This window comes from Melanostigma gelatinosum (genome assembly GCF_949748355.1).
Source record: "Melanostigma gelatinosum genome assembly, chromosome: 22".
Lineage (NCBI taxonomy): Eukaryota > Metazoa > Chordata > Actinopteri > Perciformes > Zoarcidae > Melanostigma > Melanostigma gelatinosum.
In genome coordinates, this window is record NC_136655.1 from 17,178,723 (window position 1) to 17,202,809 (window position 24,087).

At 43.4% G+C, this 24,087-nt stretch overlaps 1 protein-coding gene across 2 annotated transcripts in view; it reads right to left on the reverse strand.

The window, feature by feature from the left end:
* cog5 (component of oligomeric golgi complex 5) overlaps positions 1–24,087 on the reverse strand; it is a 72,571-nt gene that overhangs the window by 8,118 nt on the left and 40,366 nt on the right. For both annotated transcript variants that reach the window (XM_079294400.1, XM_079294401.1), the window contains exons 11-19: positions 18,976–19,057; positions 11,886–12,090; positions 10,780–10,941; positions 8,647–8,746; positions 8,370–8,480; positions 6,467–6,529; positions 4,833–4,936; positions 1,621–1,858; positions 1,398–1,474 (exon numbers count right to left, since the gene is read on the reverse strand). In XM_079294400.1, the coding sequence (XP_079150526.1) occupies positions 1,398–1,474; positions 1,621–1,858; positions 4,833–4,936; positions 6,467–6,529; positions 8,370–8,480; positions 8,647–8,746; positions 10,780–10,941; positions 11,886–12,090; positions 18,976–19,057 (1,142 nt within the window). The remainder of the gene's footprint in view (positions 1–1,397; positions 1,475–1,620; positions 1,859–4,832; positions 4,937–6,466; positions 6,530–8,369; positions 8,481–8,646; positions 8,747–10,779; positions 10,942–11,885; positions 12,091–18,975; positions 19,058–24,087) is intronic.

Consider the following 24,087-nt stretch of genomic DNA (forward strand, 5'->3'; position numbering starts at 1 on the left):
GTAATATAGTGTGTAATGGACACAATATAATAATGTAATATAGTGTATAATGGACACAATGTAATACAGTGTATAATGGACACAATGTAATACAGTGTATAATGGACACAATGTAATACAGTGTATAATGGACACAATGTAATATAGTGTATAATGGACACAATGTAATATAGTGTGTAATGGACACAATGTAATAACAATGTAATATAGTGTGTAATGGACACAATATAATAACAATGTAATATAGTGTATAATGGACACAATGTAATACAGTGTATAATGGACACAATGTAATATAGTGTGTAATGGACACAATGTAATATAGTGTATAATGGACACAATGTAATAACAATGTAAAATAGTGTATAATGGACACAATGTAATACAGTGTGTAATGGACACAATGTAATATAGTGTGTAATGTACACAATGTAATAACAATGTAATATAGGGTATAATGGACACAATGTAATATAGTGTATAATGGACACAATGTAATAACAATGTAATATAGTGTGTAATGGACACAATGTAATAAGAATGTAATATAGTGTGTAATGGACACAATATAACAATGTAATATAGGGTATAATGGACACAATGTAATATAGTGTATAATGGACACAATGTAATAACAATGTAATATAGTGTGTAATGGACACAATGTAATAAGAATGTAATATAGGGTGTAATGGACACAATGTAATATAGTGTGTAATGGACACAATGTAATATAGTGTATAATGGACACAATGTAATATAGGGTGTAATGGACACAATGTAATATAGTGTGTAATGGACACAATGTAATATAGTGTATAATGGACACAATGTAATATAGGGTGTAATGGACACAATGTAATATAGTGTGTAATGGACACAATGTAATATAGTGTATAATGGACACAATGTAATATAGGGTGTAATGGACACAATGTAATATAGTGTGTAATGGACACAATGTAATATAGTGTATAATGGACACAATGTAATATAGTGTGTAATGGACACAGTCAGGCTTAAAGGAAAGGGGGAGGGGACATCTCAAACCCAATATGACATGAATGGCGGTTTGATGTATTGATAGATTTGATAAGTGACTAAGATTGTCCAGTTGATTGTGATTGACAGGTTGGTGACCCCTGCTCCAGAAGTAAGTGAGCAATGAGTTTGAATGTAAAGCTGGGTTTACATAACTGATCCGTGCTTATTTGTTGAACTTTGACACAACATCTGTTTCTCTGCTATAGTGAGAATGAGGTTTACTTTGTTGAACTGAGCTTAACTGGCTCCTGTTGAAAAGGCCACATCGCTACGAAACATGTTGATCAATCAACTCAATCACAGACAAATGATTGTGATGAGTGTTGGTCTTAATGATACACAAGTGGTCACACCTGAACGAGCGCAGCATCCTGTAAGGTTTCCCCAAATCAGACACTCTCCTGCACAGAGGAGCCACTGCCAACTCCATCTGACACAGACAGGAATCAAACATCAGCATACATTTCAGTGTGGGGAATGACATTGGTATTTTTGAATCATCCGTCAACCTTCCTGTACACAAGGGGCACTAGAATCAGCCTGGGAACACATCCGCCTCAGACAGGGCTCCCTCACCTGTGCAAAGTCAGCAGCCAGCCTCATCTTGCCACCCTCTCCCAGCGGGCGCAGCAGGCTGGTGTGGCGGATGAACAGCTCGATGGCCCTCTGAGCGAGGGACTCTGTGCTCTCATAGATGAAGTCCACACACTGGAAGTGTCTGAAGTAGTCAGCCATCACTCTAGAGATGAAGCCCTGCAACTCCTTCATGTAGAGTGAGCACGGAACATCTGGCTTATCAGGGCAGGACAGAGCCCTGATAAAACACACACACACACACACACACACACACACACACACACACACACACACACACACACACACACACACACACACACACACACACACACACACACACACACACACACACACACACACACACACACACACACACACACACACACACACACACACACACAAATAGGTTCACTCTATAAGTGGATAGAAATACTGAATATCTAATAATATTGAAATTGCATTTGTTTAAAAGGATGCTATGGAGAACAGAACACATGCTAAATCATACATCCTGCAACGATCTTCTTCACTTCATTATCATATTCAATGCCGATATAATACCCGAGTTTTAGTGCTGTTCCAGGTCAGTCGAGTCGGTCAACTGAGGTTCAGCAGCAGGACAGAAAGCCAAGTGTGCTGGACATGAAAGACCCTGTCCAAGCAGAGGGAGATCAAGGCACAAAAGAGCAACCTGAAGCCAGCCATCACGACCTGCAGTGAAAAAGAAGATCCAGAGGCCAAAGAGGGAGGAGGTCAACGCTGACCTCTGCAATATCTTGGAGGAGGCAGAAGGAAAGTGATCGCCTAGTCAGAGAGAGAAGGCAGCTGAAGAAGCAATGGATGAAGGCTACAGAGGAGAAGGCAGGCATAAACCTGTTGCAGTTCGGAGCAGGCATGCGGCACTAAGGAGACCTGAGAACATGGTAAAGAATTGCAGGAAGGACTCGACAAGAGCAAACTTCCACAAAGATCCCTTCAAATTTGTGAAGGGTGTCGTCACAAAAGAGAAGAGTGGAAGTCTCTCAGTGTCAAAGGCAGATCTTGACAAACATCGGGTGATGTCCTGCACGGACAACCGACGCCACAGAGATCATCCTCCCACTCCACCAGTCCAGCCACGGGAACACACCAACCCGCCTAGATGGAGCGAAGTGGAGAAATCTGTGTGCAGGGACTCATCAGCTCCAGGGCCCACGGAGCCCCTTTCAGGCTCTACACAAATCTAAATGGCAACATCCGGAAGAGGGAGTCACGGCGGCTGTACAATCTCTCCACTCGTCTTAACCTTGGCCATGGAGGTGATCATTAGGTCATCTCGGTGGGTGGTTGGAGGACAGGCGATAAGACCTGGGCCTACATGGACGACCTCACAACACTCAACCGGACCATGGCGTGTACTTTACCTCTGTTGAGAAAGCTTCAAGAGAACATCAAACTGGCTTGGAGGAAGATCAAGCAGAGCAAGTCCAGAATCCTCTCCATCGTCAGACCAACATTTCTACATCGGCAATGAGACTATACCCAAATACATCCCTCAAGGATGTAGATCAAGTAGATCAGCTCAGGAAGAGCGCAGTGAGCAGCCTTTGTGGGGGGCTGGATTTCACCCCACAGAGAGGAGGCCGGAGCGCATGGTCCAACTGCTGTTGACAGCAGAGACGCTGCGATAATAAATCGACCAAAACTGGTTTATAATTAAAAGGAATTTAATCCTACTGAAGCTAATACAATTATACAGTGAAGTACACTACTTCTATGGAATATGAAACAATAAAACAAAAGAAAAACCCCGTGCAAAAAACTCATCTTTAGCTCCTCAACCCGTAAACATGCGTGTCCGCTGAGAGCAACCGCAAGAAGAGAAAAAAGTCTTAAAGAAAACCTCCCACATCCAGTTTGAAACCCCTCTCCTTCTGTCTGTCTCAATTCCTATTGGCTAACTCCCAGGACCCAGGTGCCCTCTGTAATCGCCTGTCTAAAAGTCTCTCTGTCCCTTCATTCTTAACACATTCAATGACTGTCTGTTATGGCTTAACCCTTCTATGATAAACATTCTATATAAAAGATAAGACTTTGCAACTTTTGGCAAAAGCTTCATGTTTACAAATTCTACATCTAGCTACTAATCATAAAACACTTTTATGCTCATCTTAATTATGCATTTCCAAAACACTTATGATTATGACTAATTATGTATTCTTAAATATTAATCAAACACTTTTATTATAACTTCTTAACACAGTTCTACACTCAAATTTCTTACACCTTGAGAGCATCGACAGCTGGCTCATGAGCTGAAAACACATTATTTTAACTCCAGTATTGGTCGGGCTATAGCGGAAAGGGCTATCAGCCTTGTTCATTTCCAATTTCAAAATTTAGATTAGGATTAGGCAAAACCATTCCTTGTCCTACTTGTGATCCTAGTGGCACCCAGTGCTGTCCACATGAGATTTGGTTACCCCATAGTTCCTGGGCCATCGGAAAGTGCTACACCCAGAGAAGGGACTTTTTTGAGACCAGGAATTACAGCCGATGAACTCAATTTAGGTGAGACTCCTCCAGTCCAAACACCGGTGAGTTCATGAAATCATCCCCGGATCACAGGAGAAGCTCCTGCAGTGTAAACAGGCTGAACGCTGAAACCCACTGAAAGCATTTTGGATTTCCATCACCTGGGTGGCTCACGGAACAGGTACGCTTCCATATTAAATGTATCAATCCGCACTGACTCCATGAGACGCATATTGGAATGGGACCCCCCCCCCCCCCCCCCATTTTTGTTTAGACAAGTTAGACTTAGACAAGTTTATTTTGTCCCGTTTAGTTCAGCCTAATCTGCATAGACAGCTGTATAAATCACTCAAATGTCCTGCTGTCCATATGTTTTGACCTTATGAACCTTATCTACATTGACTGATTCAGACTGTTGGTGTGCTTTCCTCTTTCACTTGGCAGATTCCCCTCACGGCAAGCAAACCATATCAATGAATCAATACAAAGGCTTCCAAACACTGTTGATGTGTACCCATGGAGCTGAGATGAAGACTAATTTGGTTCAGTACATGTCTGCTGTCAGTTGGCCTGGTGAGGCCGGTTAGTGAGCAGCTGTTCTCTCTGCTGACGGATGGGCAGAGGTCAGTATGGACGGTGCAGATCAAGTCTGCCTTACGTCTCGCTTCCAGTACGGATTCCCAGTCACTGTTGCTCACCCTGAAAAGTCTTCTTGGTGTAGCGTGATGATGATGGCCTCTATGGAGTCACTCACTGACTGCAGCAGAGGCTGCACCGCACTGCTCATCAGGACCTGTACTCCCTGAATCAAAGATGAGGGCAACAAACAAAGTTCTCTGACTCGACATTCTGTAAAGAATATACAAAGGAAATAGAAGCAGGATAAGAGCATACCGAACTCCAAATAAAATCCCATCAATATCTGATCGTCTACAGCAGGGGTCTCAAACTCATCTCCACTTCAGGCCACATCAGCATCACGCTCGCCCTCAAAGGGCCGGTTGTAACTGTAAGACTGTATAACTAACTTCTCCCTAACATATTGTTAAATAACTCTCTCTGCATTTGATTATTGTTTATTCAAGTGTAAACATATTGTACATGCAGTTATATAAATGTAAAATGATATTTAAACACATTTCTGTTACTATAACATAAATCATTTTAATTGAGGGTTAAGAAACCCACATGACTATCAAAGATCAAACTATGAAAGAAAATAACAGACAAATATCAAGCACAAGTTCTGACATTAACTTTGTTCAAAGCTGTTTGTGTCACCTCTCTGCATCACTAATGTTCTTCCCTGTCGTCGTCCTGTGCATGCAGCTACATCCAAGAGCTGCTCACTGAGAGTCAGGTCTGATGAACACGGATAGATGATGTATCCGTGTTGTCTGTGCTTTCATCAACAGTTCATTACAAACACAAGTACCTGCTCGTCTCTCAGCTAGCTGTGTTGTTAGATTGCTGCTAGTTCATCAACTCGGTCTGCGATGGTGTTTCTTCACAAACTGACATTTGTAAAAGTCTGTATCTGGTCGGAGCTCTGCTCACATACCTTCAGCATGCACTGGGCTGTAGCTGTGTAAATATATTCTGCTGTGATTGCAGTCTGCCTATTAATTCTCGGACAATTTGATGTTTTTCTTGGAGGCTAAATTTAGCTCCGTGTTTGGTGTCAAAATGCCGACGTGAATTGTATCCTTCATCACCGACACGCCTCATAACACAGAAGACAGACCCGTTGTTCTCCTTGAAGCACAAACATGTATTCACTTTCACATCTTTCATTACATTTACAGGAGTTGCCTCTCCTGTCCACCTGTTGTGATATCTGTGTCAGTACACAGACAACATGCTATGTCATCATTTCGACCATGGGGATACTTTTATTTTCAAGTCTAACTTTTAATTATTTTTCCAAAAAAATAAAATAAAAAATAAAATAAAAAAATATATATATATTTTTGTTTTGCTGGCGGATTCGCGGGCCACATAAAATGACGTGGCGGGCCGGATTCGGCCCGCGGGCCTTGAGTTTGACACGTGGTCTACATTGTGCCAATGAGTTTGTGTCTGTGTGTGTGACAGGAATTTAAACTCTTACGGGCTACAGCAGACCTCGAACAATAAAAGAATTGACAAAACGTTCCATTGCAATAAAGTAGACGGTTTCTGTGATTATGTTATTGCAGTTCTGCAGCTGGCAAAATACACAGTTCATCTTCTGCCATACAAGTGTGCAGAAGGAAACTTTGTGTCATAATGATAGTCATAGCTTTCATGATAAATATACAACTAGTGTAAATTGAATGCAAAATTGTGATACCTCCAAAGAAGAAGAGAGAGCCTCTGCAGCCACTGGTGGACATGACGCCAATCCTAAAATAATCTGCAAATACAAAATAAGGGAATCAAAGATTTAGTGGAAAATAAAGCAAAACATAATGACGAACTATATATAGCACCGTACGCAAATAAAATACAGCTGAAAGAATTCTGCATCAAGGGGTGTAAAGAACATCAAAGATGTAGATTAATTGGGGACACACACAACCAGGGAGAAACAAAAGCATCTGATTGGTCCACGCTTCGTTGCATCATTGAAGAGATAAACAAAGTTGCGACCAGCTCAACTTTATGTAGCGTGTCACAGCTGCACCCTGCTGTTCTGGAACCTGCTTTGCTTCTTGTCATGTACCGGTACATGCATTCGTGTGTCCACGCTACATCTCTATGCATTAGAGGGGTAAGCGTCCACTCACACACACAGTTAGAGCGCTGTGGGGGCTAATGTGTGTGATGACAAACGTAGTTAACTAATTACCAATTACTACACACTGGAACCAAGGAGAGATGCTACCATTGATGGCAAAGTGCAGTAAACCTCACTGATGCTGTCTCATCTAATCTATCTCATAGCTACATGCAAACATATGCAAAAGCATCGTTCTGCAATTCATTAAAGCTGATTCAGCAAGTAGCAGTAATCCATTGACAGCCTCCAACCTGCTCACTCATAGTTGATGCTTCCCTTGTATAATGTAGCCAGCTGTTGATGTTCTCATCTGCCCGGTGTGTGCAGTTGAGAAACATAAAATGTGTATTTGCATAAAGATCATTAGTACATACATGTCTTAGGCTCCTGTCAGAAACAACAATACAGACACAGGAACCTGCTGCATCTTTGACTTGATGAAGCAGAACACCAGGACAACGTTCTACTCAGATACGTCTCTCGAATGTTGTCCTCTGTTTAGTGCAGCCATAGAATACTTCCAAAATATTGAACTTTTGAAACTATGAATATTCAGCACACATGTTTTATTCTCGTTTGCTTTATTTGTATCTGGAAGATATTATTGAGCGCAGCATTTGTGCCTTCATTTGATGAGTTCAGCAGAGATGTAGACAGGACAGAAGTGAGGTTATGGGATGCACGTCACGGTGAACACGTTGTCCAGAGCCTGCTGTGACAGTCATCTGATGACTGTCCTCAAGTCAATCTCTGACTGGTCCACTTGCATTGTGGGTAATGTATGCTCCAGATTTGAATAAAGAAGAAGAATGTGTGGAATAAGAAAAAAGATGGTATCTGCTGCATTGATTTTGATCCATTGTTTTAAAACTGTCCATCTTTAGGCCAACAATGCAACGCTACCTGTGGAGTAAGACATGTTGAATTACTGCCACAAGCTGATGCGTCATCAGTACGACCACATGTGATGTGGACCACGGTGGATGTTAGGTAGCAAGCAGACGCTTTTATCCAAAGAGACTTACAATAAGTGTATTAAGTGTGTCTGTATTCAAGAGAACTACTCGTCACCAGAAGTCATCAGAGCATCTCCTTTAACAGAAACAAACTAATAGGATCAGTGCTGCGTGGGAGGCTCAGGGTAGCAGCTCTTATAGATGCTAATGTTTACTGGTTCGTCTGGAGGCTGCTGGATCTTCAGCTAAGAACTTCAGAAGCATGTACATTACACAGCAACACTAATTCTAAACATTTTCACCATTCTTATAAAGTGGGAAAGCAAGCTTAACAACAGAATCACTAAAGGAATGATTGTGGTGAGATCTTAGTGATCCGATGACCACAGTGCTACAGTAACGTTTCTCTTTTGGTCCGATCATGACGGCTGGAGTTATAAAGCGATGCACTCTGGACATAAGCGAACACGTGTGCAGGTGTGTTGGTTGAGTACAAAGTGTTTCTTGCAACCTCCTACCTTGGCGATGGCCTGCTGCAGACGATAGAGGGAGTTGACCACAGTAACGTTCCTCCTCTGGCCCTCTGTCAGTGGACCGATCACCTGACTGGCCTCCCCCTGAGTGCACAGCTGCAGACAAAGGGACACACAGGGACCAGTGAATGGTACGCACACAGGACGCACAAGTGTTGCTTTATGCATCCATCCAAACACTTTGCTGCTGTGCTATGGACACATAGTGGGTCCATCTCAGAATGTTAGACTGACCAACGCACGCACACAATGCTGTACACACCAGTTGTTCAGACTTGACACAGAAGAGTTGGACGGTCTTAGCAGCGTTCTTGGACACAGCCAGAGAGAGCTTTGGATCTACTGACGCCACGTTCAGCTCACTAGAAACAACAAACAGGACATTAAAGTCATGCAACCTGCAAATGATCACGTGTCAGCTGTACAGTATGCTTGTAGTTCAACATACAGTAGAGCAGGGTTTCCCAAAGTGTGGTGCTGCCTCTAGGGGGTGCGCGAGAGGAAAAATGTAATGGTGGTCTCATGGTGCAGTCCTGTCTCCTAAACATTACGTTCCACCAAAACTAAAATGCATTCTCAATTACGTTTGACCACAAACGTATTTTCTCCCTGATTACGTTTGTGTTTGACGTATTACAAATACGTTTCTCATCAACATATCTTTCTCTCTCGTCTTTATTCTTTTTCTGTGATCTGCCTCGCCTCTACGCCGCCACCCACGAGTTATTGACCCGCGGCCTGTTCCGAGAGCTGACAGACCTGACGATCGGGTGCCTCGCGGTGGGGACGGCTGGAGACCTCGCATCCCGGCACCAGCGGGTGAGCGCCCCGCCACTCGGAACCATAAAACCAAGTCCCGGATTTCACCCGGGGATATTCTGGAGGTATTGTGACCGGGTGATGTGCCTCGTTGCTGGGGAGGTATGAGCCGAGAGTGGCGGGGTGTTATGGAGGTATATATTACAACTCGGTGTTGTTCCCGTGCGTGGATGAGCGCATTTCTGCCGGAGACAGGCGGCGTGTTGTGGTCGTATTCTGACTGCGTAATAGGGAGAAGGAGAGGCGGTGGTGGAGAGGGAAAAATGTTAAAGAGATGGTGGAATGTATGATTGGAGAGAGAGAAGCGAACAAGTTGGACGTGATCCCGCGTCCAACAACACTGTCGCGCGCATCGATGCTTTGTCCGAAGACATCCTGGCTACATTAGTCGGTCGCGTGAAGAAGAGTGAGTTTTACTCTCTGCAAGTAGACGAGCCTACAGATGTGGCCAATCTGGCCAATCGTCTGGTGTACGTCCGTTACCTTTCAGAAGGTACGTGCAGGAAGAGTTCTTGTCTTTTTTATCTTGTAAACAAACACCACGCACGAGCAAACTGTTCTCTCATTGGTCCGATTAGTATGCTCTGTTGCTTTTTTTTTTTTTTTAAAGGTGTGAGGGGGGGGGAGGGTGGATTGGGGGTGCGTGAACCCGGTCGGGATGTAGAACGGGGTGCATGGCCTAAAAAGTTTGGGAACCGCTGCTGTATAGTATAGTATATATAGTATGACGCTTGGGTGCATAATGTCAATCAATAATGATTCATCTCATGTGTTTTTTTAAATAGGAGTACCAATTGTGTGTGTACTTGCAGGTTAGGGACTAATAATGTGTTGATTGGTCAGATCATGAAGACAGAAGGAGAAGAATCTTAGTTTAGTACATAAATGTATATATGTTTTTTAGATTACATTCACTTAGCAAACGCTTTTATCCAAAGCGACTTCAAACTCAGATTCTATCTCACTCACACAGCTACGGGAGCACTTCTGGGGTTAAGTGTCTCGCTCGAGCCGGAGATCGAACCACCGACCCTCTGATTGAAGGACGGCCCTGCTCTCCACTTAGCCACAGTCGCTCATTGAACACATTAAAGCCTCACTTCACTGTTAATAATGCAAATAGTTTCATATTTTACAATTACATCCTGATACTCATACATTCATAAATATCTGGAACATTCTATATTTTCTGTACAACAGTTCCATGTTTGTGAAGAGAACGTATCGCTCTACTCTACTGTTGTGGTGTCACTGTGTCATTATCTGGGTTTGTAGATGAAGTTCATGAACAGACATGGTGAATATCTCCCTGTATCAGTGAGGGGAACACAAGCTCATGGGTGAAGCACAACTCCTTTGTATACTTCTTGCGTTGCCATTTTGAGTCTGATTGTTCTTCTATAGTTTGTCATTTTATTTGATGTACTTATCTTCATGTATTTTGGTTTGACCTGTCTCTATGTGCAGCTGCCAGGCCTACATGTCCCCTCTGGGACCACTAAAGGCTCATCTGATCTCAGTGAGTGATCTCGTCCCTTCCAGTGGGTCTCTGGTGTGAGGCAGACATGGTGCTTGCCTGCTGATGGTCTTGATGATGCTGTCCAGCTCGTCGTTGGAGGCGGGGTTGCGGCCGCCCATAGGGAACACGAGGTTGATGGGATCAAACAGGCGAGAGAGCGACTTGGAAAGGTAGGCGGCCTCGTATGGCTGCAGAGAGTCCTTCAGAGCCTTCTCTGGGCTGCACACACACACACACACACACGCACACACACACAATCAAAAAAGATGCAGAGCACAAACTGAACTGATGTGCGTGTTAAGATATTAACAGACAAGAAATGTTTGAGAAACCATTATGAGCGATATAGATATGGTGACTGAGCCATAAGATCGGAAAATACATGACTTGACTGAGTTGAACATGTGAAATCTATCCTGGAATAACGATACAATCTAATTATTGTCACGTTATTATATCCTCTAACTGGCTTGAATATCTGTGCTGACATGTATTAATGGAGCACCTAAATGTCTCAACCTATTAAGATTCAGTGCACATATGCTACAAGAAGTGTGTATGTGTGTGCGCGCACTGTATTCAACGTCATTATCTCATGACTCAATATCAGTATGATAGAGGGAGGAACTGTTCAAACAGTGTAGAGTTGTGAAGTGTCATATCTTAACAAAACTAAAAGAAAGAAACTCTTCAGAAAGTTCAAAGCTGTCAAACCGCAGCTGTGTCTTCATCAGTGCTGGTGATGTGAAGCGTGTTTGTGACGTGCTGCACCTCTCCCGTCTTGTTTACAGGAACTCTGTTGTCTAACATACGAGCACATGCTCCTGTGATTCATGCTCATACAAGGAGATACTTCTCTCCCTCTCCGTCCACCTGTTACATCTTTCCTCTGTTCCTCAGTGTCTCCTCCTGCTTCGTTTCACAGTTCTCCCTCACACCTTCTTCTCATTCACCGTCTCTCCAGCTACAGATGCACCGATCACTTCTTCTCTCCTGACACCAACTCCACTACCGAGACTGAACAGGGTGTTCTTTCTGCAACTCAATGTTCTGTGTGTAAAGTAGCGCAAGGCTGGGATTCTACACATCCTTATTGAAGCTAGGGTAGGCAATGTATTTTAGAAACAATAATATCATATATGTTATGTATTGTGTCAGCTCACTTGTAGTCCTGTTTCCCGTGTGTGAAGAGGTCCTGGCTGTCCAACTCCGTGGCGGTGATGTCCAGAGATGTGTCCATACCTCCGCTGCTCGTTAGCGCCCCCTGGAGGCTGGCGCTGTACTGCAGCAGGCGGCGCCACAGCTCGTTGTACAGTTGCAACAGCTTGGGATACTCTCCCTCCAGCGCCTGCTTTAGGAAGGACGACGCTAGAGAGAAAGAAGAGGCAGCGAGGAACCTGCTCATTACATACAATGATTCTGAGCAGAGCAAAGAGTGAGCGAAGGCAAAAGGACAGATGATGTGTAAAGCTTTGACAGAACATATTACACGGCCTGTAGACCTGAAGAAAAGTCCTCTCATTCCAATCCCAACAAACCTGGTCGATTATAAGGGATTTAACAGAAAAGTTCAGCATTTTATCAAATATTAATACTTTCTCTGTGTGTTAAGCGTAGACTGTGTACAAGAAGTGGACGTAGTCGTCGTGAAGTCACACATTAGTCTGTGGACTGAGATTTTGAAGCCTCGAGTTTGGCCTTTTGGTCGTTACCATCTTGGCTTTTTGCAACCAGTGAAGGAAAGTGACCATATTTGGACTGTGGAGGAGTTACATAGAGACGCTGTACAGTATAAGTCTCTGTTAGCTGTTGAGACCTGTCAATCAGCGCATAGCCCCGCCCTAAAGAATCCCCTGCTTTATGGTCTGTTGACTCTAAATGGACCATAATGTACTAAATGAACATCATGCGGAATTTAAGAAGACTTGAAACTAGAGATTGAGACATAAACTCATGTTTACAATGTTTACTGAGGTAATACATCAAGAGAGAAGTAGAGTCATTTTCTCATAGACTTCTATACAACCAGAGGAGTCGCCCCCTGCTGGTCACTAGAGAGAATGTAAGGTCAAGACCATTCAGCATTAGTTTCGCCAGTGGTGTACAGTAACGAAGTAGAAATACTTAGTTACTGTACTTAAGTAGTTTTTTTGGGTATCTGTACTTTACTTTACTACTTATATTTATGTTGACTTTTACTTTTACTTCACTACATTTTGCAAAGAAAACTGATACTTTTACTCCGATACATTTCCCCTGAAACCTTCGTTACTCGCTACAAAATCAAATCTATCTTGAGAAACAAATGAATCCTGAGAGCAGCGTCGGGGACTGTGGTGGAACACAGACTGCAAGCAGGTTTGGTGAATCAGTGGTCCTAGCAGCAAGTTAAATCATTGGTTCATCACGTTAATGCACAATTGCAAACAAGTGCTCTCAAAGCCGCGGTGTTTTGATTCCCAGTGATGCCAGGATGCTACATGCTATAGCTAGCGGGCGACTACATGAGTGGAATTCCACACAGGACGGGTGGGATGAGGAGAGGTGGATGGTCAAACTAACACTGTGTTTCCTCCAGGAGGCCGCAGTTTGTGCCGTGTGTGAAACGAGAAGCCAATGTTGATTTATTTGTGATGTGACTTCCGTATTTAAGCAACGCCACTTCCGTAGCCGTTTTAACGCAAGCCACGATCTTTTCCTAAACCTAACTATGTAGTTTCATCGCCTAAACCTCAGTTGTTTCCTGCGAAGATGGAAGTTTATTTTGAAAAGACAGAATGCATGTAACAAGCCAAAACAGACTCATGTTGCTGGACTTTTGCAGGAAAAACGCACGAAAAATGAGGAATAACTTTTCGTAAGATATCAACAAAACGGGGATGAATTTATATCATTGTATAAAGAGAGTGACATGAGAAGATCAATCTCATGTCTGTAAGTTAAATCAGCTATAATCACTCTTTTAAAGTGATTAGTGACTCGTCTAAAACATTTAAAACAGGAATAACTTCAATAGAATCATTCTATACACTGTAGCTTCTTTACGTTCTAATAGAATGTAAAGAAGTTACATTATATTAGAATGTAACTTCTTTACATTCTAATAGAATGTAAAGAAGCTACATTGTATTGGAACGTAAAGAAGTTACATTCTAATAGAATGTTCAGCTTGAGACAAACCTTTGCCTATTGTGTTCAAATCAGGCCCATAGGAGTTTACAAGGCAGGCGTCCTTTCTCACAACATTTAGCAAACGTTTCTACAGGAGGAAATAGTGCATTTTTTGAGAACCATTTTCTGCAGCGGATTAATTCACATTTTGTTCTGTGGAGTATTGGTAAGAGCAGGACGGTGTGTGTGGGATTGAGTCAAAACAAAGTGCAGTGTGTGTGTTCATGGTGATGAAGGAACATGTCACCAGAGCAACAGTGAGGCTCACTGATGTGTTTTTAATGGAGTTCCATGGCCAGAGGAAGAAGAGACGCCAGGCTTTGACACACACACAACTTGTTGGTGGATACATTCACCGTTGGTTGGGATCTGGACATCATAAAATCATCATCCGTATCATTCTATCAACCATGACATGAAAGGAAAGGAGAAGAACGAGAAGAAAAGCAATACTGAGGACAATCAGTACTCACAGCTGTAATTAACAGGCATCTCTTCCTCCTTATTCATTTCTGTTCCAGAATATCTTCACCACACAGCTTGTGTACACACACACTCCAGTTTGAAGCCAAATATGTTAGCAAGCAGCCAAAACCGCCTCTCCTGTTCTCACTTTGTTATTCCCTGTAATCAGACAAACGCCTCCATAAGATCTGAGTGAGTGAGTGAGTGAGTGAGTGAGTGAGTGAGTGAGAGAGTAAGTGAGTGAGTGAGTGAGAGAGAGAGAGAGAGAGAGAGTGAGTGAGTGAGTGAGAGAGAGAGAAATGTAATTGTTCGTATTATTAAATCTTCCTTTTTCCTTCTAATCTGTTGCTTTATTTCTCAGATGACTAGACACTCCGGTGAAATGGAGGAACAAGAGAGGGATGAGTGAGGAGGTGAAACAACAGTTAGCTCTCATTAGAGCAGGTTCCAAATGGTTCAATTCCTCAGAGTCTCTAAACTTGAAAATGATCAATACACCTCATTGATGCCTTTCTGCTGCAGCTGCCTTAGCTTTGGGATTCGCATTCCCAAAAAGATAAATGCAGACTCTGAACTGGGTCCTGGACAACATTCTGACCCAGATGAAGAGCCTCGTATGAGTGGTGGTCAAAAGAAAGAAAGAACAGGTGAGCTCCAGGCAACACAGCGAAAGTTATCTTTGGTTTGGATTTACTTTCTCCGGGGATCGGTATGTACATATTAGTGCTGGGCAACAATTACAATCTTTTGCAATGTAAATTATTATTGTAAAATGTTGCTGAAATGGGACTTAAACAGAAGACTTATTGTGTGGCTGAAGCCTTAGAGTCCTGGGCCTGATCATATCTGTGGCCAGGTTCTCAAAACCTGCACTGAGCAGCTATGTGGCATCTTTTATAATATTTTTATGCGATCTCTTCAGCAACAATGGGTCCCTAAGTTATAGCAACATTCAACCATTGTCCCAGTTGCTAACACTAACCCCCTGCCACATTAAAGATAAGATAAAATAAAATAATCCTTTATTAGTCCCTCAGTGGGGAAATTACAGGATTACAGCAGCATTGCTCACAAGTAAAAAATCAAGATAAAAATCAAGTAATATAATAAACTAAACAGTAAACAGTAAAACAGTAATAAAATAAGACAGTAAAGAAGAATATTAAATAAAAAAATTAAATATACCAGTATATACAGAATATACAGACGGAATAAAAATATAAGATAAATACTTAAACGTATTGGATATTGCACGGGATTGCACGGATTAGATATTGCACCAGGTGAATGAATTAAAGTGTTCAGAAGTGTTCAAAGTGTTCATGTTCAAGTGTTCGTGTTCAAGTGTTAGTGGTCCACCGAGAGCAGTTTGTTGTGCAGCCTGGCAGCAGCGGGGAGGAAGGACTTGCGGTACCTCTCCCTCAGACACCGGGGGTGAATCAGCCGGTGACTGAAGGAGCTGTGCAGAGCTGCCAGAGTGTCCTGCATGGGGTGGGAGGCGTGGCTCATCAGGGATGAGAGCTTCGCCATCATCCTCCTGTCTCCCACCACCTCCACAGTATCCAGTGGACACCCCAGCACGCTGCTGGCCTTCCTCATCAGTTTGTCCAGTCTCCTCCTGTCAGCTGCCGCGATGCTGCTGCTCCAGAAGACCACTCCATAGAAGATGGCTGATTCCACCACGGAGTCGAAGAAGGTCTTCAGGAGTGCTCCCTGCACCCCAAGAGACCTCAGTCTCCTCAGCAGAAAGAGTCTGCTCTGTCCTTTTTTATAAAGAGCGTGGTCATTCCAGTCCAGTTTATTGTTCAAGTGAACACCCAGGTACTTATCCGACTTCACGACCTCAATGTCCAGTCCCTGGATGCTCACCGGTGTCGGAGGAGGGCGTTTGCCCCGGCGGAAGTCCACCACCAGCTCCTCGGTCTTGCTGGAGTTGATGTGGAGGCGGTTCCGCTGGCACCATCCTAAAAAGTCCTGGTTTAGTTCCCTGTATTCTCTGTCATCATCGGCGGAGATGAGGCCGGAGATGAGATTAAATGATCTCAGGGTAGTAGTAGATGGACTGTACTTGTGTAGCGCATTTCTAGTCTTCGACCACTCAAAGCGCTTTTACACTGCATGCCATCATTCACCCATTCACACCCATTCATACACTGATGGCAGGCTAGCTGTAGTGTTGACATCTTTATTATGAAGACACTCCGATCTGGGAATTGTGAAAAATAATTTTAAGTGGTGAAGCGGTACTCTCGCACTCAGTAAGGGTGTCGCACAGACGTGTCCTGGTTAACTTGTTCAGAAGAGTCCGTAAACAATTAACTCGAGATAAGTTGGCGCCGTGGTAAACCGGCATATTTGGACCTAACGGACTTGAACTAGTGTCCACGAGTGTTACCAATGTCGGAAAAAATGGAGGCTTCATGTGCTGTATATATATTGAGCTACTCACATTTTTACAGCCTGTCCTCTCTGCTCTGTGTTCAGCAGCTTGCAGTTCTGTCGAAGATTCACTGAATTGTTGTCACAGGACTGTGCTCAGCCGAGGCAATAGTGGCTCAATAATGGCTTCCTGGTGGCGCTGAGGAGCTCAGAATTGAATGTTTTTTACAGGCTCTGGTTTGGGTAAAGGGTTTATAAGGGGGACATTTTAAATAAGACAGACAGTATATAACAAAATGTTTTTGATGAAATATCACAATTCAAGCTTAGTTTCAGTTGCTTCCTCTGACGGAGTTGCTCGTCACACATGATTTGTTGAGTGACCGTCGGCAAGATGAAAATCTGACGCTAAAGACGGTATTCACAGCTTCTGGCTGTGATAAACGTTGTAGTTTTGGTGATTGTTTAAAGAAAAACCGCTTTTCCATCCCGCCGGCGGGTTCTGGGGTTCGGGGGGTTATGGCATTGAAGCTCATCACAAGGGTTCCATCACTACAAAGGGTTCAACAGACACTGCATCATCACTGACAGCCTGGAACACCAGCAGCATGTTATTAGCATTCCGATGTTCCAGGCAGCAGCTGGTCTTGATCCTCTGCTGCTGCATCATTTTTACGAAAATAATTTGAGATCAATAACATGTCACCACTTCTGACCCATTCTGTTATACGTTTGTCCCAGTTAGAAGTATCATGGTGTGTTGATGCAGGGACTTAACAGAAGAGGTCTTTCCCCCCTCCACACACACACGCCATTGTAAAATAAAAGCCCCACAGAATGAATCCTAACTGAAATGCTTGTGATGAGCCTGTCATTTAATAACCGGTTTGTGTTTATCTAACATCCTCTCCCCTTCTCCCCCACACCACATTTCAAAATAAAAGCCCCAGAGAGTGAATTCTAACTGAACTGCTTGTGATGAAGCCTGTCATTTAATAACCTCTGTTTATGTGTCAAACATTATGATTATGTCTCCTCTCCCCTCCCTCCCCCACCCAGTCCCACCCTTTCAAAATAAAAGCCCCATGGATGAACTGTATGTAAACATTAAGCTCAAAATTAGGCTTTTTTGTTGAAATAATGAATGCTCTTACTAATACTGCGACAACTACTACTGCTGCTAATATTTCTAGTATTACTACTACTACTGCTGCTACGACGACTTCTACTACAACTTTTGCTGCTATTACTAGTGCTATTACTGCTACCATCAATATTATTACTACCACTACTGCTATTACTACCACTACTACTACTACTTATACTACAACTGCTACTACTGCTATTCATGTTACTACCAGTACTAATACTACTACAGCTATTAGTACGACTGCTACTAGTACTACTACTACTGCTACTTCAAATACTGCCATTACTTTTACTACTACTACTACTGTTATATTAAATACTACAACCACTACTACAGCTATTACTACTACTACTGATACTAGGCTACTACTTCTTCTAAATACGAATACTTCTTCTAAATACTAATACTTCTACTACTAAAAATACTCCTACTTCAACTACAACTTCTACTACTATTACTACAAATATCACTACTTCTGAAATTTGTTTAAGCTACAGAAATTGTTCAAATATCAAAATGTTCAGCTCTTTCAAGAGAGGGGTGCTTTGACTTTTCATATTTGTAATCTTTAAACTTTTTGAATTAAGCTTTTTGCAATTTTCTTTTGAATGGGATGTCTATGGAGAAAATCTTCAAATCCTGTTATACTTCAACTTTCAAAGCCTTCTTCTTCCTCATGCTTTCAGCTACAGACACCATAGTTAGACATTTCAACTAGAAGGTTTTTCAGCAGTGCAGTTTAAATGCTTTCAGGCTTCAACATTTTTCAGACAGATAGTCTCCCATTTCTTAATTTTCAGCAATTTTTTCAAATTGATTTCAGCTTTCAGCATTCCAACGCATTTTCAGCAGGAAATGCATTTTCTAGTTTCCTGCTGTTCTCGGTTCTCTGACTACGGCCTGATGATGATGCTCACTAAACGAGACCTCCCACTAGTTGTGTGTGCTGATGGTTGTAGAGAAGCTATCTACTGTCTGAGTCTCACCTGAAATATGTAATTCACCTTCCCTCTGGACAAGCAGCTTGGATATATGAACTGTCAGCATCCTCTGAAGGGATTCAGGAGAAGGAGACTGAGCGGTCTTACCTTCAGTTGCTCTCTGAAACTCCTCACTGAGTGTGCTGGTTACATCGTTCCAGAAGGTGTAGAGGATGTCCGGCTGTCCATCCTGTCATCAGGTAGACAGGAGAGAAAGGTTTGTGTTGATGTGCAGAAATTGCAATAAAATCATTATTTTACTTTAACGAGCGCTTTTACGTCACTCCGCGAGCAGAATTCACTCTTGCGTGAGCAAAAGTCACTTGCGAGCGAGCAGGAAAAAGAGTCGCGAGCGAGCGGGTTAAAGTTTCGCGAGCGACTCTTGCTCACGCGAGAGTGAATTCTGCTCGCGGAGTGACGTAAAAGCGCTCGTTAAAGTAAAATGCGCGCGTGGATCTCATTTGCAGACGTCCTTCATCATTTACCTTCTGTATGAAGATTAGATGAGCACACCAGCTGTGTGTCACTAGTAACAGAGACCCACATGTCAACACAGAGCCTGACTGAGGAGTGCTTTCATTATCTAATGGGATCGGACGTGTGTGTGTCCTCTAATAATCCATTAGAGCAGCCTGCTGCAGGTCTGCTGCCCAGCTGTCTGACCTCTCCTCCTCCCATCCTGCATCATCACTTCCTCCACAAACCTCTGTGACTCCATTGTTGTTCATGAACGGACTAACTGCATATGAGTGGGAGAGAACAGAACAGATCGTTGTGGTGTGGGGCTTCTTTTAGAGGCCTAGTCTGGAGAATCATAATGCTACCGCACACCATGGTGTTTTAGACAATAGTGTGCCTCCAACTCTGTACCAACAGGTTCTCAACATGACGATGTACCTGTTAACAAAGACAGCTTCACAGAGTAGCTGGATGTAGCCTGTACAGAGCCCTGACCTCAGCCCCATCCAACACCTTTGGGATGAACTGAAACTGATCTCCCAACACTGGTGTCGGACCTCAGTACTGAATCCCTGTAACCAGTTTCTACGTCAAGACGAAAGACTGGAACCGGAGGAGAGGAGTATTAGCAGATTCATGGTTTTACAATGACATGTTCATGGCAGATGGATGTCAAAATAGACTTGAATGTATACAAAGCCTTTCTAGTCTTCAGACTACTTAGAGCGCTGTACACTACTTTCACACACATTCACACACTGATGACAGAGGCTGCCAAACAAGGTGCTGTACTGCAATTGTCACCAATAGCATTAGCATAACAGTGTGTAGCACATATATCAATGTAAGAACAAGAACACAAATAAAGAATTGCTACAGATGAGGGTCTAGACCAAGCATGGGCAAACTACGGCCCGCGGGCCTTATAATCCGGCCCGTCAGATATTGTTACAAAATTGCCCAACTATAAGAAAGACTAGGGCTGGGCAGTACACCGTTTTTTTTATTTCCGGTATGATATGAATTCTTCACACACATTATACCGGTGCATAGCCGAAACAACTGCTGTCTGCTTTCAACATGCAGCTAAATGTATTCTTTGCTGCTGTCAGCGATAGTTGTCTTATATGTATTGAGAGGGAACTCTAGTCATTGTCATAACTTTATAACACAACAATGAACAACCCACAACTAACGCTCTTTAACAGAGAAAAACACCACAGCACACAACAGTCTGTGACACATAAACAATTTGTAACACGAATAATTGTACATTTATAAAATTTCACCGCCGAACTGCATGCTGGGTACAGCTGGCTCGCTAGCACAACAGTCTGCTAACAGCTGGGAGAGGCTCCGTCGCTCCAGTAACGTTACATTAAAGAACAGAACAGAGCGATGCAGGAGGAACAAAGACAGACCGGAGATGCACCGATAGAGTTTGACACATATGCAACGCTGATTACCGTAATATGCGTGGTATTTGTTATAAATGTACGTTGGTGCAAAGAGGGTGATAAGAAGCTGTACAGGGAGGGGCTTAGGACCCAGGGGAATGTAGGCGAAGGAAACGGGACAAGACGGAAGACACGCCACACAAACAGCTGTTCACCGCTCGTCACCATCCTGCAGACCAGTGATTCTCAACTGGTGGTTCGTCGCGGACCCGTTTTCAGTGGCCTTTGCTTTAGGCAGCGGAGTTATTCACGCTCCTTTCCAGCATTTACGCCACTTTGTTCAGCTGTGCAGGAAAAACACCGACCAATGCGTTGTAAATCACGTCACGTGATGCAGTTTAACCAATAAAATAAGGATATTCTGATACGTTTCCTGACGCCAGTGAGATGTACCCACACCGTGACACAGGGGAGAGACAAGGAAAGACTTTACAGAGCAGAGCTCTGATCATGTTTCATGTGACAGTTAAATATTTGTATGATCCCTTCAAAGAATCAAACTGCTAAAAATATCACAGTCATTAACCTGTACACAAAAACTCTGTGTCAAAAATGACTGCTTATTAAGTAAGTGCATGATAAAATATGCATTTATGCAATAAAAAAATACTGTGTAAGATCCCAGTTAACTAATGAACACCTCAGATCTGTTCTGAGAATTGCCACAACCAACTGACACCAAACGTTGACGCACTGGTTAAAAAGGGTGACCAACAGCACTGTTCCCACTGAAATTAACTTTTACTTTTACTTGTAATTTATATTAGATCACACAAACACTCCATTCATCTGCTATTGGCCCGGCCCGTCTGTCAAATTTTAAAACTCAATGTGGCCCCCGAGCCTAAACGTTTTCCCACCCCTGGTCTAGACCTTAAGTCAGATCTTTTAGACTTAAATAAGATGGAAGCAGGAGCCTGATCACACTCAGGTCTCACAATCTGACAAATCAGTTGTGAAAGCAGAAGCCTGGCAGCAGGTACTGGAGAACTGCAGTCTGTAAAAGCAGTAGCAGAGGAGATCCTTCTCCTGCTGACAGCCGTATGACAGTAGATACAACAATCAAACATGGAGGAAATAACAGAACAGATGATCTTCTGTCCATCAAACTACCAATGGCTTTAAAGAAGAAGAGTTAGTTTGTCTCTCCCAGTAGAACGAGTGGGAGGTGCTGTTACATGAAGAAACTATGATTGTAAGTCATTATACATAATACCGTCTGTCTAATAATGAGTTACAGCTTATTTCTCACAGTCCACATCTCAGGTGTCTGACTGCTTCTCCTCCTCTGATGTAATCAGCTTTACTTAGCTGCAGCAACGCTGACAGTAAGACAATGTGACACATGGCACTCTGGTCCATACCAGTGAAGAGCGATAGTGAGCCGTGCATTTATACATGTCATCAGGTCTCCAACTCACACATCCATCACTGGGTGAGTGGTGAGAGCTTTGTTTCCATAGTAACAGCTCCGTTACTCTGATGTGTACTCAGTTCCTGTGAGGCTCTGAGGATGTGACTGCCATGACAGGAAACCGTGTGAAACCGGAGGGGAAGGAAATAGGAAGACACGCCACACAAACAGCTGTTCACCGCCGGTTGACCGGCTGTTCTTGTGTTAGTTTACGGTGTTAATTAATGAATGCATGAAGCCAGTGGTGCGGCGTCCTATAATGACGTCAGCATTACATGCCGCTCAGCGTCCATGTACAGGCTCTGCCGCGAATTGCAGAGTGTGTTGTGATTGGCCAGTGGGCGAGCACGTGACTATCGTGAAACAAAACTTGACAGCCAGCAGAGGCTGATGGGTAGTGAATCACATCACGTGATGCAGCTCAGCCAATCAAATATGGACATTCTGACCAGAGTAAGATGTACCAGACACCATGACAGAGGAGACTGAGCCGAGGAACGACTGCAGAGCAGTACATTCAACGGTCAAGTTGTGTAAAGTAAAATCCTGATACTCTCTTTGGGTCGAGGCTTGTCATTAAGGAATGACGGTGGATCACACAGCCAGACCAGCTGAGAACATTATATTTTCCTGAATTTAGGCTTTTGCATTTTCTAAATGCTCTAGCATTATTCAAACAACTCATACATAGTTACAGCCATAAAAACGAATAGAAGCTGTGGCGCTATAATGTGGTTATTAGGTGGTATTTCAGCTGCAGGACAGCAGTGAAGGACCAGGTATAAAATGCACGGCCCGCCACTGCATTAAGGCGGAAAAAAATACCGTGAAACCGGTAGTCTTAAAAAATACCGTGATATGGATTTGTGGTCATACCGCCCAGCCCTACTTCAGCATGTGGTTGAAACAAAGGAATTACGCCTAGATGGGAGTTCAACAGCCTGATTTTGGGTAAAAATCCCCCCACCCCGACCAGATGTTAAATCTCACCTATGCGTGATTTTTGGTTCAAACCCAACACCGGGGTCTCATTGGACGAGGCCCATGGGCACCACGGGGGATCTTGTGGATCTCATTTGAGCTTGCATATTTTTGACATTGATTTGTGTCATATAATTAAGCTGTTGTGTATGCTCTAGTATGCTGTGTGCATGTCTTATGTTGAGAAACATGCAGATTCAGTCATACTAAAATCATCGTTTTCTTTAATAACTGACTGGAGCCTTGTGATGGTTTGGATTACACTTATAATTGTGAGGATTTGTGTCTAACTCTGCTGTATTTCCCTCAGTAGGGTCCTCCTACGAGTCCCGCCCACTGCCGCGGCTCTCTCTGTAGGCACAGCTGTGCCTCATCTCCTGTGATCGCCTCCAGCTGACATAAATACTCCTGTCACTCTCATTCCAGTTGTCAGTCCGTCCGTTTACCTACCTGGTATTCCGACCCGTGAGTAGTCCATTTGTTCACTCTCTGAAGATCCGCTACTAACGATGCATTTCGTTTTTTCAACTTGCCTGCAGTGTCGAGCCTCGGGTTTTCACCTGTACGAAGAAGCCTTCCAGTTAGTTCCTCGGCGATCAACTGTGTAGTCTTGGCGTTCCTGTGTCGAGCCTCGGGTGTCACGCAGACGATCCAGCCTGCCTGCCAGCCGCGGACGCGGATCGGCCACTTCCCGGCTAAGATCCGAGCGGAGCGCGAGGACGCGCCTCCGTACTGACGTTTGACAGTTTTCCTGTCGGCTTCGTCTGCCGCTCAGCAGGATTAGCCACTTTCCGGCTTGGAACCGTGCGGAGGCGTGGAGACGCCTCCTATTGACTTTGTCCATTTCCTGTCTTTTCCCTTGACTGAGAGAAATAAATGATCGTGGTTTTGAAATAGAACTCTGCTGTC